The sequence below is a fragment of the Schistocerca americana genome, chromosome X (assembly GCF_021461395.2).
Source record: "Schistocerca americana isolate TAMUIC-IGC-003095 chromosome X, iqSchAmer2.1, whole genome shotgun sequence".
NCBI lineage: Eukaryota > Metazoa > Arthropoda > Insecta > Orthoptera > Acrididae > Schistocerca > Schistocerca americana.
Window position 1 is genome coordinate 280,721,733 of NC_060130.1, and position 18,044 is coordinate 280,739,776.

At 42.8% G+C, this 18,044-nt stretch overlaps 1 protein-coding gene across 1 annotated transcript in view; it reads right to left on the reverse strand.

Moving 5' to 3' along the window:
* Positions 1–3,153: 3,153 nt before the first annotated feature.
* LOC124556830 overlaps positions 3,154–18,044 on the reverse strand; it is a 43,167-nt gene continuing 28,276 nt past the window's right edge. Inside the window, exons 3-4 of the mRNA XM_047130845.1 lie at positions 13,297–13,523; positions 3,154–3,769 (exon numbers count right to left, since the gene is read on the reverse strand). Coding sequence (XP_046986801.1) covers positions 3,379–3,769; positions 13,297–13,523 — 618 coding nt within the window. The 3' untranslated portion in view covers positions 3,154–3,378. The remainder of the gene's footprint in view (positions 3,770–13,296; positions 13,524–18,044) is intronic.

Genomic DNA, 18,044 nt, shown 5'->3' on the forward strand with positions numbered 1-18,044 from the left:
AAGTCTAACGTCCGATTTGCATCGAGGCTTAGAGTGGTGAGTTGTAAAATTGTTCAGGAAGTGGACAGAAAATTTAAAGCAGCAGGGTCGGACTAGAATTCGAGTTCCGTACCCTGGGCACAAAGTCTCAACAATTGTCTAATCTGGCTAGTGAAAATTAAACATACTTTATAAATGACATAGTGATATTGAAATTCATACTATCCCGTGACACAGAAGTTGCGAGCCCTAAGAATAAAAAATGTAATGTTAACTGTAGTCATGTTTCAGATAGATATCTCTTTAAGCAGTTAAGCATTTTAACTGCACTTTCACAATACATGCAGGCTTCTTTTTTGTTGTTTTTTTATTTCTTTTTAGTAGTAGATTAAGTTTACCCTTGTACGGAAATGTACCGTTTGGATACGGATCAGTTTAAAATCTGCCGTTTCACTGTACATTACGTAATGGTAGAGCTGCACAATGCATGTATCGAGAATGTTTTCCAGATCTGCTCAGTCCAGTCTGTTTGAAAGCATGAGTCGCGTAGCAGATACAGCTCGTGCAACGAACACCAATGTCGCCGCGTGGAGCAACTATCGTAGAGGACGCAGGTCACTACTGTCTCGCTGTGTGCGTACCGTAAAGCAGATTTAAAAGTAATTCGGTATTCAGTCTTATTTCACTTCGACAAGGTAAATTTCCGAACATGAGTTCCTCATCAGAAGTTCATCTACTAAGTCCCCTCCCTCTACGACTCACAGAAGCCTGTAACAGGAATTCTGAAATACCCTGTACATACAGAAATGAAATTCATCGTAAATAATCCATCACAATTTGAAAAGAATACTAACGCACATACCTACAACACTAGATGAAAAATGACCATTACTTATTATTAATGTTGTCAGTGGCTCCGAAATGAGTTCATTATGCGTCAACAAAAATTTGATCAGTAACATAAAATGTTTGACAGGTACCAAAGCACGGTGTAAATCAAACCTGAAATATAATTTCGTAGGATTCCGCGGGTAGGGTCAGTTGACATAAACGTTGTCAGAGAAACGTGCCGCATCGTAATGTCAAAGTGTTCGGTCAGAGCCGGCCGGTGTGGCCGTGCGGTTCTAGGCGCTTCAGCCTGGAACCACGTGACCGCTACGGTCGCAGGTTCGAATCCTGCCTCAGGCATTGATGTGTGTGATGTCCTTAGGTTAGTTAGGTTTAAGTAGTTCTAAGTTCTAGGGGACTGATGACCACAGATGTTAAGTCCCATAGTGCTCAGAGGCAAATGTTCGGTCAGAGAGCTGGTTGGCCTCTATAATAAAAAAGCTGAGTGGAGGGATCAACAAACGAACTTGAACGGATGTCATGTGACGATCGCAACGACCAAAAACAAGGATCAACAACGAACAAAATGAAAAAAAAAAGGAGTCAGCGCGACAGAATGTCAATCCTAAGAGCCCGGGTTCGATTCCCGGCTGGGTCGGAGATTTTCTCCGCTCAGGGACTGGGTGTTACGTTGTCCTAATCATCATCATTTCATCCCTTCGACGCGCAAGTCGCCGAAGTGGAGTCAAATCGAAAGACTTGCAACCGGCGAACGGTCTACCCGACGGGAGGCCCTGGTCACACGACATTTAGTGCTGTTCACTGAGCATGACGTTTCACTTGTGGGGGGAAGGTGCGGGAACGTTATTATAACAGGTTGCAGCGGTGGTGAGAATGGGGAGTTTGCGCTATATTCGTCTGGGGCAGCACTGCGTGTCTTCTGTGGCGGAACACCGGCAAAACTGCATCAAGGAAATCATATTTAAAGACACTCACGCACTGGTTAAGCAGCCGGCTTTCACAAAACGCAAGAACAGAGAAGCCACAGAAACAATAAAACACCCTTACAACATGATCAGAGATGATGTATTCAGGCTTGCCGCATCCTGGCTGCCAGTCCTTAGAGTCCAATAGGCCATACCAACAACACGAGACGCGAACGCTACCGGCGAATAATTGCCGCCGCATAGACTGCGTCGAGCGGGAGGAAACCAGGAGCCCACGCCTCATTCGCCGATGAACACCAGTCATAGCAAACAACGAAAGAAGCCGCGCGGGATTAGCCGAGCGGTCTAAGGCGCTGCAGTCATCGACTGTGCGGCTGATCCCGGCGGAGGTTCGAGTCCTCCCTCGAGCATGGGTGTGTGTGTTTGTCCTTAGGACAATTTAGGTTAAGTAGTGTGTAAGCTTAGGGTCTGATGACCTTAGCAGTTAAGTCCCATAAGATTTCACACACACATAAACAATGAAAGAAGCAATAGACAAGACCAGATCCCCACTTCCTCCGCCGTTGCAACCTATTATAAGGAAGTTCCCGCTTCTTTCGCCTCAGGTGACCAACAATGGCAACGATCTTTTAAAATTATGACGTACCTCACGCACAGTGAGCAGCAGTGACAAAAGATAAGCGACTCTGTACAGCTGAAGTACATCAATAGACCCTGAAGAAGGCCACTGTTGTGACCGGATCGTTGGTTTCTCCAGTATAGTTTTTTACGCTACGACGTGTTACGATACTCAGAAAACTTACACGCCAACAAAGGTAAAATAATTTCTTCTGAACCTCTACTTCCATTTCACAGACCCATTTTTATTTAAAACTGGTAGCCTGATACAAAAACTAGTTTTAAGTATAGCTGCAGAAATAGGACTGAAAAGTAATATGTTTATTCGCGTTAAAAAAATGGTTCAAATGGCTCTGAGCACTATGCGACTTAACTTCTGAGGTCATCAGTCGCCTAGAACTTAGAACTAATTAAACCTAACTAACCTAAGGACATCACACACATCCATGCCCCAGGCAGGATTCGAACCTGCGATCGTAGCGGTCGCTCGGCTCCAAACTGTAGGGCCTAGAACCGCACGGCCACTCGCGTTAAAAGCAATCACGCATACATATACTGTAACCTGACTCATCCCACATCATTTCGATAAAAAGTCGTTGAGACTGTCTATAGAGCATGAAACTAATTATACAGCGTTTTCGCCGCTTCCTTTGCGTACAAGAAAGCGGAGCTTCCTCTAAAAGCGTGGCTGAGAGGAAAAATCTTAAGAATTAAAAAGTAATGTGTTTTAGCTCACAAATAACGTACTACAGTTGATCATGGAAGGCCAGTATATTTTTGTTATTACGAAAAAAACGTAATAGTTTATCTCCTTTGTGACACTCGAGTACTGTCATGACATGAAGTCTCCTCACGAAAATGTCCTCTAATTCATTCTTTGTCTGGCGTGAACTCATATACTCAACTATTTCCTGCCCTTCTCTTCGACTTTTCCTTCTCTCTCCCTCTCTCGCGTCCAAGAATAGTCTTTTAAAGACTCGCACGCATTCGCTCGACACTCGATTCTCTAGAGCTCGTCCTTGACGCGCGGCACTCCGGTGCACTGGCTGTTATTGTCCCAAAAGGCCTCGGTCGCGTTTGAGTACGAGTCCACGGTGTACGCGAAGCAGCGACTCATGCGCTGGACCAGCATGGTGTAGTTGGCGCCGGCGAAGGTGACGAGGTGCGTGGCGAAGACGGCCAGCTCCTTCTCGCGCTCGTCCAGCGACTTGTCCGCCTCCCGGCGGGCCACGCACTGCACCATCGCCGTCACGTCCTCCTCAGGCAGATCGCACGACTCCACGTCCGGGATGCACTCCTCCAGTATCTGCGCCGTCTGCTCGATGCGCTCCATGCTGCCCGAGATCAGCTGCTCCTCCAGGCGCCTCGCCGATTCCATCACCTCCACCGTGAAGTTCCTGCAACATTATTATTTTCTTTACTACTCATTATTATTATTACCTGCTCGTATTGCGTAACACGCACCGTGCTAACTTGCGAGACAGGAAGTAGGAATGAAAAAAACCGACGAAATAAATCTCGGGTGAACAGCCTGGTATGAGTGTGCATAGGACACAATATTTCGGCATTCGACCACGTTGCCATCATCAGGTGCGCTGAAGTACTGACCGCCGGTGGGCCGGCGCCATGTATACAAGGTGTTACAAAAAGGTACGGCCAAACTTTCAGGAAACATTCCTCACACACAAATAAAGATAAGATGTTATGTGGACATGTGTCCGGAAGCGCTTAATTTCCATGTTAGAGCTCATTTTAGTTTCGTCAGTATGTACTGTACTTCCTCGATTCACCGCCAGTTGGCCCAATTGAAGGAAGGTAATGTTGACTTCGGTGCTTGTGTTGACATGCGACTCATTGCTCTACAGTACTAGCGTCAAGCACATCAGTACGTAGCATCAACAGGTTAGTGTTCATCACGAACGTGGTTTTGCAGTCAGTGCAATGTTTACAAATGCGGGGTTGGCAGATGCCCATTTGATGTATGGATTAGCACGCGGCAATAACCGTGGCGCAGTACGTTTGTATCGAGGGAGATTTCCAGAACGAAGGTGTCCCGACAGGAAGACGTTCGAAGCATTGATCGGCGTCTTAGGGAGCACGCAACATTCCAGCCTATGATTCGCGTCTGGGGAAGACCTAGAACGACGAGGACAACTGCAATGGACGAGGCAATTCTTCGTGCAGTTGACGATAACCCTAATGTCAGCGTCAGAGAAGTTGCTGCTGTACGAGGTAACGTTGACCATGTCACTGTATGGAGAGTGCTACGGGAGAACCAGTTGTTTCCGTATCATGCACAGCATGTGCAGGCACTAACAGCAGCTGATTGGCCTCCACAGGTACATTTCTGCGAATTGTTCATCCAACGATGTGTCAATCCTCGTTTCAGTGCAAATGTTCTCTTTACGGAAGAGGCTTCACTCCAACGTGATCAAATTGTAAATTTTCACAATCAACATGTGTGGGCTGACGAGAATCCGCACGCAATTGTGCAATCACGTCATCAACACAGATTTTCTGTGAACGTTTGGGCAGGCATTGTTGGTGATGTCTTGATTGGGCCCCATGTTCTTCCACCTACGCTCAATGGAGCACGTTATCATGATTTCATACGGGATACTCTACCTGTGCTGCTAGAACATGTGCCTCTACAAGTACGATACAACATGTGGTTCATGCACGATGGAGCTCCAGCACATTTCAGTCGAAGTGTTCGTACGCTTCTCAACAACAGATTCGGTGACCGATGGATTGGTAGAGACGGACCAATTCCATGGCCTCCACGCTCTTCTGACCTCAATACTCTTGACTTTAATTTATGGGGGCATTTGAAAGCTCTTGTCTACGCAACCCCTGGTACCAAATGTAGAGACTCTTCGTGCTCGTATTGTGGACGGCTGTGATACAATACGCCATTCTCCAGGGCTGCATCAGCGAATCAGGGATTCCATGCGACGGAGGGTGGATGCATGTATCCTCGCTAACGGAGGACGTTTTGAACATTTCCTGTAACAAAGTGTTTGAAGTCACGCTGGTACGTTCTGTTGCTGTGTGTTTCCATTCCATGATGAATGTGATTTGAAGAGAAGTAATAAAATGAGCTCTAACATGGAAAGTAAGCGTTTCCGGACACATGTCCACATAACATATTTTCTTTCTTTGTGTGTGAGGTATGTTTCCTGAAAGTATGGCCGTTCCTGTTTGTAACACCCTGTATATAGGAAGATCGCCCTCCCGCTCCTCCCTCAGGCGCTTACTATGAGTCGGTGCGGTCCGCGCCCCGCGCGCGGTCCAGGTGCAGCGTCCGTTCTCCCGCCGTCTGGGCGCTATGTCCTAGGTCTTCTCGTTCAGGAGGGTCTGTCCTATATATAGATGGCGCCGGCCCACCGCTGGTCAGTACATTAGCGCACCTGATGATGGCAACGTCGTCGATCGCGAAATATTGTGTCCTATGCACACTCATACCAGGCTGTTCACCCGAGATTTACTTCGTCACAAAATACGCCTGGAGAAATTGAAGAATCACATGGGAAAAACTGATACCGGTAGTTCTGAATAACCAGTATGTTTTGGTATTTGTTTGGCCTCAGTTATAACAGGTGCTTTTTTTTACTAACAAGCGAGTAAAAAAAAAACGAAATATCAATTACCCGTGGCAGCAGTGCTAAAATGTTTCGTTTTCAAACACACGTTTTGAAAAAAGACTAATTTTTATTCGCAAATTATGCATTGGCTTGGAATATTGCGTTATTATAGAAAATCTGAAAAGTAATCAGTGCTATTCAATACCAATGCCGATAGAAACGATCAACAAACACTTGGCATAAGATTTGGTACAGTACTGCTGACATAATGATGTCCCTGTTGCCGTTTGTCGTGGCTTAAGTTACGCGTTTATATGCATTGTGTAAGAATATACGGCAGCTTCTCTCTGATGTCGCCGGACGATTCGTTCAATTGCAGAATGGTACCAATCATAGTCTGCAAATATTTTTACGGAGTAACGTACAATGTTTCACTTGCTTTAAAAGATTAAATATTGAGGGCTGAATAACACTTAGGCGGGTTTTTGTTCTACTGATTTTTGTTTGTATGAACTATTTTTCGGTTTATTAGGCCATCTTCAGATAACTACTGGCTATTGTTTACAAGGAGCTTGTGTTCTTAGGAACCAAACCTACTGGACTAAGATACAACGCACTTACATACGATCCTTAATTATGGTATTGTCTTTGGAATTGCCAAACGGATCTTTTGACTTTTTGTTCTGTAAAACTGGTCTGTAACATAAAAAATCACATTTTATGGTTTGTCAGTACCACGTATGCCAACAATTAGAATTATTTAGAATTCACATTATTACAAATTTACAATCGCCCAAAAAAAAAACAATTATTGTGAGAGCAGATAAAAGTAGTACCTTCGCCCTCATGGACAAAAGTAAATATGTTGAAAAAGTGAAACAACTCCTCACACCTAATACCTACAGTGTCTTTAACAAAGACTCCACAAAACCGTTAATGAAGAAATTAAAAACTTAACCAAGTCCTGCTAAAGTGCAACTGTTCACATCAAATACCAAAAAATTGTAAATATTTAATAATGTTTATTCTAAACAATTCTAATTGTTGCAATACATGGTATTGACAAACCATAAAATGTGATGTTTTATGTTAAAGAACAGTTTTACAACACAAAAGGTCAAAAGACCCGTTTGACAATTCCAAAGACAAGACCACAACTAAAGATCGTATGTAAGTGCGTTGTATCTTAGCCCAGAATGTTTGGTTCGTAAGACCACAAGCTTCTTGTAAATAATAGCCAGTAGTTATCTGAAGATGGCCTAATAAGCTGAAAACTAGTTCATACTAATAAAAATAAGTAGAACGAAAAATCGCCTAAGTGTTATTCAACCCTCAATATCGAATTGTTCTGTCATGAAGAGACGGAAGAATCCATAAATAAGATTAAAAGATCAAAGTTTGTCCACCATTTCTACGAAGACAGGAGGCAGGAACTTACTGTAACAACAGCTATAAATTAAAAACTTAATAACAGTTCATTCACAGTTTACGATAAAAATAGAAAGTAACTGATCTGCTGTCTGTGTCTGCATAACATGCGTTTATCTGCTTGTAGCCCTTGAAAACGGCGAAGTTAACACGAAAAATAGAGTTCCGCAACCTCAGTTTCCACCCTTCTGCATGACTATTCATAATATCCAAATGGTGATATGAACCCCGATTACAACATGATTTTTAAGCAGAGTTTCAAAAAATTGGAGTCAATAGGAGAACACCGGTGATTATTTGCAGTATTCAACTACTTATCACTTGTCGAGAAAAGCAGCGAACGGTGGACAGATTAAGATTTCTTTTATTTGCCTATTTAATTTAATATTTTATTCAATTTATCTTGAAACTGAGGGAGTCCAAGTATTTCACACTCCATTTCTACGTTTATTACAGGAAATAACAGGAATAAAAAACCAAAACTCGGTTATTTCAGAAGCCGGTTATTTTGAGCGGTTTTAATAACCGGAAACTGGTCGTTTCAGCGGTAAACGCCATCCCTAGTGCTACTACTAGCCTGAGCGATGTTTCCCACGTTCATTTAGGAAAATTCTTGGATGGCCCCCACCTTCCGCCCCAGAAAATGCGATGCACGAGTACCACCATACACAGAATAAAGACCGTTTACTCATCCGAATTCCTCTCCTTAGTTAACTGATGCTTGCCGTAACTGGAAGGGCATTCGGACAGCAAAGTTAAATAAAAATACAATAACCAAAGCTTGAGTACAATAGAGCCCGTACTGGCTGGGGTAAATGCTCATGGAAAGAAGACTACTTCCAATGATTATGCCTTTCACTACATATGGAGTGGTGCTGACAGTGAACTTTAGTTTACTGTTCACCACAGTTTATTCGCGAACAATAAAGCTAAGACACAATTCAAATTTCAATATTATTGCAGCCGCAACATAACTGTGAAATAAAACAGTCTCAGCTGCGTTTTAATATTGATACCGGTATCGTACATTATTGTACCGTATTTTTCGATTTATGGAAGACTACTTACAATTAATCTGTATTTTACTACTCATGTAATGGTGCTATAACAGTGAACTTCAGTTTACTCTGCGTCACAGTTTATTTGTGAACAATAAATATAAAACAAAACTCAAATTTCAGTATTATTTGCAGCCGAAATAGCATATTGAAATAAAAGTACTCCAGCTATTTCTTAATTTAGATATCGATAACCTAAATTACTGTAGAATATTTTTCGATTTACAGCTTGGATTGATAGCATGTCTTTTCGGGCTTTGACTACTGTGTGGCTTTGAGAAGATATTTATCACTCTCCCCGAATTTTTTTCGTAAATGCAACAATTAAAAATGACAGACAAAAATACACGGATATGGAGTACTTCATTGTTTCCAAAATGTGAATTCAAAAATTTTGTAAAAAGTTTGGCTGTTTCATAAAAACCAACATTGATTATTAATTTATCTCCATGTCAAATCATTGCATTCATGTGGGTGAGTGTTGAAGCTGAATATTAGTCATATAAAACTAAACACGACATTATTAATCACCGAGCGAGGTGTCGCAGTGATTATAGCACACTGGACTCGCATTCGGGAGGACGATGGTCCAAACCCGCGTCCAGCCATTCTGATTTCGGTTTTCCGTGATATCCCTATTTCGCTTCACGCAAATGCCGGGATGGTTCCTTTGAAAGGGCACGGCCGATTTCCTTCCCCACCATTCCTTAATCCGATGAACCCAATGACCTCACTGTTTGGTCCATTCCTCAAGTCTAGCCGGCCGATGTGGCCGTGCGGTTTTAGGCGTTTCAGTCTGGAACCGCGTGACCGCTACGGTCGCAGGGTCGAATCCTGCCTCGGGCATGGCTGTGTGTAATATCCTTAGGTTAGTTAGGTTTAAATGGTTCTAAGTTCTAGGGGACTGATGACGACAGATGTTAAGTCCCATAGCGCTCAGAGCCATTTGAACCATTTTGAACCTCAAGTCAAGCAATCAACCAACCATTAATAACCGAAACGATATGTAACTCTGAATGTGGACAAAACATGCCTATTTTGTGACAGTAAACAAGGTGAAAGAACAAGTCAAATAAATGTAATAAGATGTAGTATGAAAAACTTTTTTATGAACTAACAAGACTAATTGCAATCAGTTTTATAAAAATGAAAGCTTATCGACTGACCGTTGGGGAAACAAAAATGTGTCAGTGGCAGAAGTCACGGAGCGTGTGAGTGGGAGGCAGCTGGCTCATTTACTTATTAGAAAGGTGGTATGGGAAACTTGTTATTTGACTTCGATTTTTGGCATTAACTATGCGTGTCTTGCTCCAGACAGACATAAAACAAAAAACATGAAGCAGTTAGTGTTGAGTTACTTGAAGTTAGTGAACCGAAAATGAGTGTTAATTTATAAATATAAAACGTTACTATTGCTGCTTTAACAGTTCCTATTCAGTTTCTAGCGTGTGGCGTTAAAACATGGGTTTTGCGCCATTCTATTCACACACAAAATAATTGTTACGAAGCTATTACTTTTGCACATATTTTGGTGGAGTATAAATGCTAAAACAGCTCACTGCAATGCAAAATACCGAAAGTATCTGGAGCAGCCTGTCGGGCTGTCTCCATCAGCTCCACCTTCAAGTTCATATATTATTATTGTTATTATTATTATTATTATTATTATATTACTACTACGTACAGGGTGTCTCGAAATTGACGCAAATGTCATATGTTTATCGTCTGGGAAAAACGCGCTAATAAAATAGACAATATGGCAACATTGTAGGAAATTAGAGTGGTTTATGCTTATATCACATCTCATGAAGGCTATGCGTGGCTCCAAGGGCGACCATATTATAGTTTGTTGGGGGGGGGGGGGGGCGGTTCCTTGGCTCTTCAGTATAAAAAATGTTCAAATGTTTGTGAAAACTTATGGGACTTAACTACTAAGGTCGTCAGTCCCTAAGCTTCCACACTACTTAACCTAAACTATCCAAAGGACAAACACACACACCCATGCCCGAGGGAGGACTCGAACCTCCGCCGGGACCAGTCGCCCAGTCCATGGCTGCAGCCCCCAGACCGCTCGGCTAATCCCGCGCGGCGTTCTTCAGTGTATCTGTCGCTCTTTATTCATGGCACAAAAAGCACAAAAAGATATGACACAATTAAAATCTCAATATTGTTGCAACCACAACAGCATAGCTCAATACAAAGCCAAACACTTAATGTAAACGCATTAATTTACAATCTACGTTCAAAATGCTTTCCGTAGGCGAAAATACATGCTTCTAAAAGGTGAATCATGTGACTAAGGCGCCGTACTATGTGTCCGATGACCGTCATGGCTGTTGTGAACTATAACATTTCAGTGTCTGTAGGTTAGTGCCATAACTTTACAAGCGTTGAATGCTAAACATAGACATCCTATGTTACAAGATGAAGCAAACGGTACTACTGAGTTTTTTAGTGTTATTAGCCTTCTTCGTCCTTCAATTTTGTCAGAACACGTACTTTAAATTAGGTACATGACAATAAACAAAAGATCAATGCCACAAGCCTGAAAATGTTCTGTGACTTTGAGTCGGCAAGATGTCCAGTGAACACGTGTCATAGCCAGAGGATCTGAATATTTTCCTAATGAATGTTCATCCGTTTGATTAGTAAGTGACTTCGAAAAGCATCAGTAGTGGTTGGTGGCAGACCTCGAATGACAATCCATCGACTGTGCAGGTCAGAGACGCAGTAGTATCTGGCGCTCCGCGAAGAAGACATACACATTCCTGACGATATGTGCACAGACTTTGTCTAAAATACAGCTTGTTGCCTGAAGGAGTGCCTCAGTTCTTAGCGTATCCCCCCCCCCCCCCCCCCACGCCGCTGATGTAGCATTTGTTCAAACTGATTTCGATACTAACGTGTAGGTTTTCACGGTCGGCGTCTTCATTAGTTAAAACTTCCGGGCTGAGAGGCCGTGGTCGATCTGTAAAACTTCTTCTTCCTAACGTTTCGTTGCGAACTGTGGGCAACATCTTCCGTGGTGAGTCAACGACTGGCTGCCACGCCGTGGAGGTCCTGTTTATATAGAGCACTTAGCGGACACCACCATACGTCACGTGTGGCCGACTGTAATCTCTGACTAATGTCATTATTCTCGATTGAAGGTAATGGATTATCCCATCGTTGATGCAAAGTCGACCCCCATATTTTATCTAACTATGAGCCCTCTGTTGCTAAAGAGCTCTGAATTGTGTCCTGTAAAATAGCGGTGTGTAAAGTAACTATGTCGTGCTGTAATCGAGTGTTGAATTCGAAAAGTTCGTCCACATATGGAGTACCTTCTCCTTCAGCATGACAATGTTAGACTACGCACGAGCGCTGCGACGTCTGTAACAACCCGATACCTTGACCTCATCCGATTTTCATCTGTGCCCAGAACTTAAACAAGGCCTTCAAGGACTTCACTTTGATAGTGAAGAAGCGGTGCAAGCAGAGGGCCGCGCGGGGTTAGCCCAGCGGTCTAGGGCGCTGCAGTCATCGACTGTGCGGCTGGTCCCGGCGGAGGTTCGAGTCCTCCCTCGGGTATCGGTGTGTGTGTTTGTCCTTGGGATAATTTAGGTTAAGTAGTGTGTAAGCTTAGGGATTGATGACCTTAGCAGTTAAGTTCCATAAGATTTCACACACATTTGAACATTTTCGAGCGGTGCAAGCACAGGTGAGGCTGTGGCTCCGTCAACGAAGTCAAACATTCTACAGACAGTATTAACAAACTGGTTTCTCATCGGGAGCAATGTGTTCGTTGCCAGACTGACTATGTTGAGAAAGAAATATGTAGACATGATGAATAAAGATGTACAAGGACTGTTTTACTTAAAAATTTCTAAAAGTTTTCACATAAGAAATTATGAGGCATTAGTTTTCAGCACGCCCTCGTAAAGCTCCGGGACTCTGTGATCAAAGACGCAGTGGAAATAAAGCTGAGGACAATTTTGTCAAACAGTACAGCGGCTTCCACTCAAGTACCACTTGCGATACTGCGTATCGCAAATTTGATAAGAATACTCCCACCTAAGACGATGTTACATAGCAGCCGAAAGTATCGACTGGCACCACCAGGACACAACGTCGAGTTCCCCAGTTATTATGTCGGCCGCGGTTCTAGGCGCTTCAGTCCGGGACCGCGCGACTGCTGCGGTCGCAGGTTCGAATCCTGCCTCTGGCGTGGATGTGTGTGATGTCCTTAGATTAGTTCGGTTTAAGTAGTTCTAAGTTCTGGGGAACTGAAGACCTCAGATTTTAAGTCCCATAGTGCTCAGAGCCATTTGAACCCCAGTTATTATATCCTCCCCACATCAGAAGGCAGGCGATTCGTTCAACTGATGGAAGGAGGGGCGTGGACCAAAGTCTGCAAATGACTATTTTTCATAGGAACTCCACACATCGATTGTAGAGGATGGGTAGAAAGAACGTTATAAACTTCCTTCGAAACTACTCTGTTGTTAGGCTGGCAACATGAAAATCTTTTGTCATGATTTTAATCTCACCTTCAACGATCTAGTCTTACTCCATGATATGTTACTATCTTCTAATTAATAAGGGCACATTTAAAAACATAAATATTTCTATAGACTATGTGATATATCATATTTATAAACCTGTCTACCGCTACCTGACACATTTTATATGAAAAAAGCATGACCATTTTGCTTTCGTATAAGCCACCACTACCACCACCACCAACACCACCACCACCGTCACCTTTACTACTACTGCTACAGCCCGTACCATAACTTCCCCCACCGCCACCACCTGGGATTTTATTGTGAAACATATCGCTTTTGTAGGACAGTATTTTGCATGGCGGCCTACCTGAAGCACGTGAGCACTCGCTCCGCCAGCACGTCAAAGTTGCCGACAGGGAATTCGAGGACTTCTCGGCAGGCGCTGGCGACAGCAGGAGCTATAGTGTCGCCCTTTGTGTCCAGCACTCGCCTCGCCGCCTCCTGCATCTCCGTCGTGTTCTGCCGCAGCCGGCACACCTGCGGGTACAGCTCCACCATGCGCTTCCACATCTCCTTGTTCGTCATCGCCGCTTGCTGCAACACACACGTCCAGACTGAGGCGTAGCAGATCAGTTACAGGGGCCGTTTACATGTCCCTACGTCGTTTCTGATTTTGGGGAAACATAAATAATACTTCAGAAAATGTTGGCGTACAGTGGTTGCACGAAATAATACGAACACCCACCTCATCAGCGCATATACGACATAAAAGAGACGAGAAAGTTCACACAGGCGCAGCTGTCATAAACATTTAATTATCAAGTATACCCCATTCAAAATTTGCAGACCACCTTAAACAGCATTAACCCAGGACATGCACAATGAAACCGAATATTAGTAGCGTGAAAATCAGTAAAACCAGTAATCTCCTTATTTTTCAAGAAAACTACCAAATTCACAAAACAATAACACACAATTAACGACTACTTACGGACCACATTAATGTTGGAAGCCAGACACTGAATATGATCACTTCCATTTAAGTTACGCATTGTAAGCAGCGCACGGTAGGAAAGTTGTCTGGAGGTATGACTGTCACACACTGAAGCGCCTAAGAAACTAGTATAGGCACGTGTATTCAAATACGGATATATGTAAACAGGCAGAATATGACGCTGCAGTCGGCAGCGCCCATGTAAGACGAAAAGCGTCTCGAGCAGTTGTTAGATCGGTTATTGCTGCTACAATGGCAGGCTATCAAGATTTAAATGAGTTTGAACGTGGTGTTATAGTCGGCGGACGAGCGATGGGACCCAGTATCTCAGAGGTAGCGATGAAGTGGGGATTTTCCCGTAAGATCATTTAACGAATATACCGCGAATATCAGGAATCCGGTAAAACATCTCCGACATCGCTGCGGCGGGAAAGAGATCCTGCAAGAACGGGACCAGCGACGATTGAAGAGAATCGTTCAACGTGACGGAAGTGCAACCCTCCAGCAAACTGCTGCAGATTTTAATGCTGGGCCAACAACAAGTGTCAGTGTGCGAACCATTCAATGAAAAATAATCGAAATGGGATTTCGGAGCCGAAGACTCACTCGTGTACCTTTGATGACTGCACGACACAAAGCTTTACGCCTTCTGTCGGCCCCTGCCACTGTAACGCATGACAGAGCCAATAGATGGCGAATGATTTTAATTGTTGCATAAATTGAAAGCGCAGATCTCAAGCTATGCAATAAGACTGCCGATTCCGCCTGTCTAAGAAAATAAAACAGATAAAACATACCGGAAGTTAATTCACGTGTTCCCCTAATTCTTTTGAACAGTGTTCGTTTATAAGCAGTATACTTATTGTCTGCAAATCATGTGTGTTGTGTATGTGAGTGAATCAATACGTATTTCAGGCTGGTTGAGGTGGCACAAATAAAAGAAAAATTATAAAAATCACGCATGATGGACATGTTTAGCTAGTGTGAAAGCACTCTTCTTGTGAAGGTTATTACGCACTGTGACGCACTATTGGGACTAATTAACGCAATTCTTTGGCGTGGACTGTTTACGGAAGATTTCTTCACCGTGCTACGCAAAGAATCGGGTCCACCTCTACGTTTGATCCAAGGAAGGCAGGAAGGAGGAAGTTTGCTGCTCTGCTGAAAGAACGTATGTGAACAAAGCAAAGTTTCTGATGTCGTTTTACAGAAAACTTTGTAATTTGTAGCTCAAAAAATAAAACACGACATACTCGTATTTTGGATTCGCATTTTTTCGCGATATAATTGATCTCAAGAAATAGTAGGGAAACTATTGGTAAAATAACTTTAGTTGTTTCAAATTGTAGGTCTCATATCACAGCCTGTTGATGTGATGGTTATCTGTTCGTTATTGGTCATATTTATTTTGATACTTCAAACTGCCCGTTGTTCAAAGAATTTACAGTGAATTAAAAGGGCGAACTGCAGTTACTAACACAGAAAAAACAGAAACTGGCAGTCTGAAATTCTCGTCATATTTCTAAATCTGTATATCCACATCAGGGTAAAACGCAGGGTGAAAAAAAGTGGCCCAGCCAGGATTCGTTCCCACAATCACACGCTCTTCCGCTAGGCTAACATATTAGGTGGTGATTACGCCACGCTTCATGTTTTCTCAATACACAGCAACTCTCTCGAATTAGGGCGGCTGTTCATCAGGTGGCAATGGCGTCACTTCCATTTAGACAGTTTGTACGAAATATTTATAAATTATATACAAAAACGTTCCTTATGAATAAGTATATCTGTTAGTCATAACCAGACAAAATCGGTACAGAAGTACCTGTGATTAGCCTGCATGTAAAGACGGAAGGGAGCAAGTGACTTTAGTTTCCCCTCCATTTCACCTCTACTTCCTCCCCTCTTCCCTCGGTCTCATTACCAACTCGCTCTTCCTTCCCCTACATTCACTACCTTTTCTCATCTTTGTCCTGCCGTCCCTCTCCTCTTTCCACCTACACTCATCTAGACTTCTCACTCTCACACTGCTCTGTCATTTCACTTAGATGCTAAATAAATCACATCAACATAATTAAAACGACATAATGCACATATCACAAATCACAGATGAAGAGAACATTTTTAGATAAACTGAAAACCAAAACTAGTGGCGAAGTTGGCAACACTACACAAAAAATACAAAAATGAGTATGTTAGTCAAGGAGTATTCAAACATACACTACTGATGATAGATCGTGTCGTATTTCAGTAAATGTGTAGTGATGCAAAGAAACGTAGATTACGCATAAAAAATCACTGCCAAACGAAGGAATGTATCAAAAATGTACAAGTAAATGACAATTCCTGGTGTAAGCGAACATCGAACACTAAGTAAAGTAAGTAAACAATTACACCTCAGTATTTTATTTTATTTTTGTAATGAATTTTTAAAAAAAATGGTTCAAATGGCTCTGAGCACTATGGGACTTAACTTCTGAGGTCATCAGTCGCCTTGAACTTAGAACTAATTAAACCTAACTAACCTAAGGACATCACGCACATCCATGCCCCAGGCAGGATTCGAAGCTGCGACCGTATCGGCCGCTCGGTTCCAGACTGTAGCGCCTAGAACCGCACGGCCACTCCGCCCGCAATTTTTTTTTTAACTCTACAAAGCAAATCAAAGTTGTAAATACGTTGCCACTGACGAATTCTTATATCAGTAAAACGAAATGAATACGGTGATATAAATACGCATATTCTAGTAATTCTACAGACGGATTTTGATATCTTTAATAATTGGAAAGCAACTACGAATGCAGTGATTACACAAATGTGCATATGGCAACTTAGTATATCTCAACATATTCACCCTTCAGTGCGACAGATTCTTCCTAACGGTGGAACAGTTGACGAAGACCTTGGTTGCAAAGATCTGCATTTTCGCTTTTCAGAAGGAGTTCCTCTTCGAAACTCCCTTCGTTTGCATTCTGGAAATGCCTATTACACAATAGTTTCTTCATCCGAGGAAAGAGGTAGATGTCTCTGGGTATAATTCCACGAAAATAGGGAGAGTGAGGCAAAATTTGATAGCGAAAAGAAGCGCAGAATAAGTTGCGACGTTGTCGTGAAACAAAAACAACACCTCGGCCTGCCCCTCGCCAACCCCCCCCCCCCCCCCCCCAAAAAAAAAACTTAACATCAACTCGGCCGATGACTGTTGAATATTCACTTTCTCGGTGGAGTTGAATACACAAGTTTCCACTGCTTTCTTGGCTTCTTTATCTTTGTGTCGTAGTGTGAAGCCCATTACTCGTTCTTGCTGATTATATGGCCATAATATTTCCGTAGTAGCGGCGGTTATGCGGGTATTTTGAATGACTGTGAGCAATAGCGGATCACAGCGGTTGGCGTCCTTCGTTATGTTCAAAATTTTGTGCAAGTTGTTGAAAATTTGTCCATGACTGATTTCTACTTTTGCTACTGGCGCCTCGATTGTGATGCGTGTGGCTTCGAGCAACAGGGCCTGCACACCTATCGTGCTTCCTGGTTCTTCACGCACAGAGAGACAGACAGAGAGTTTGCCACTTAAAACCTTTAGATTTCCCTTGTAAACGGTGAGGAGAATGAAACTGGCGTGGGAAATAGTTCGTGCACCGTAATACAGACGAGCCAGTTTATTCATAAACAAAAACATAATATTTTGTATTTTCTACAGTATGTATTTATTTTGTTAACAGGTTTTCTGCTGCCTGTGTTTTTGACATTTTTTAGCGTTCCTTGTAAGGATGCTGCTCCAGCTCCTTGAAATGTGCTAAAAAGTATCTATCTGGAGCCTAATAAAATGCACAAACCAATAAAACTAATAGTAGGGAAAGTATGTGTCAGACAGCTTCATAATCATTAGCAACTGCAGTTAATCAGCGAAAGAAGTTGCTAGGAACACGCACTTTCGGCCGATTCTCGGGTACTGTTCATCATACCGGGACAATTACCAGGTATGATTAATAGAGCGAATAGAAAATGTCGGAAGAAGAACGGAGATTTTCGTTTGAGTTTGTTTAGTAGAAGCGAGAAAATAACCCAGTTATTCGTCAAGATACAGTAGCGGACACCTCAAGAGAGGCGTCGTGCATCAC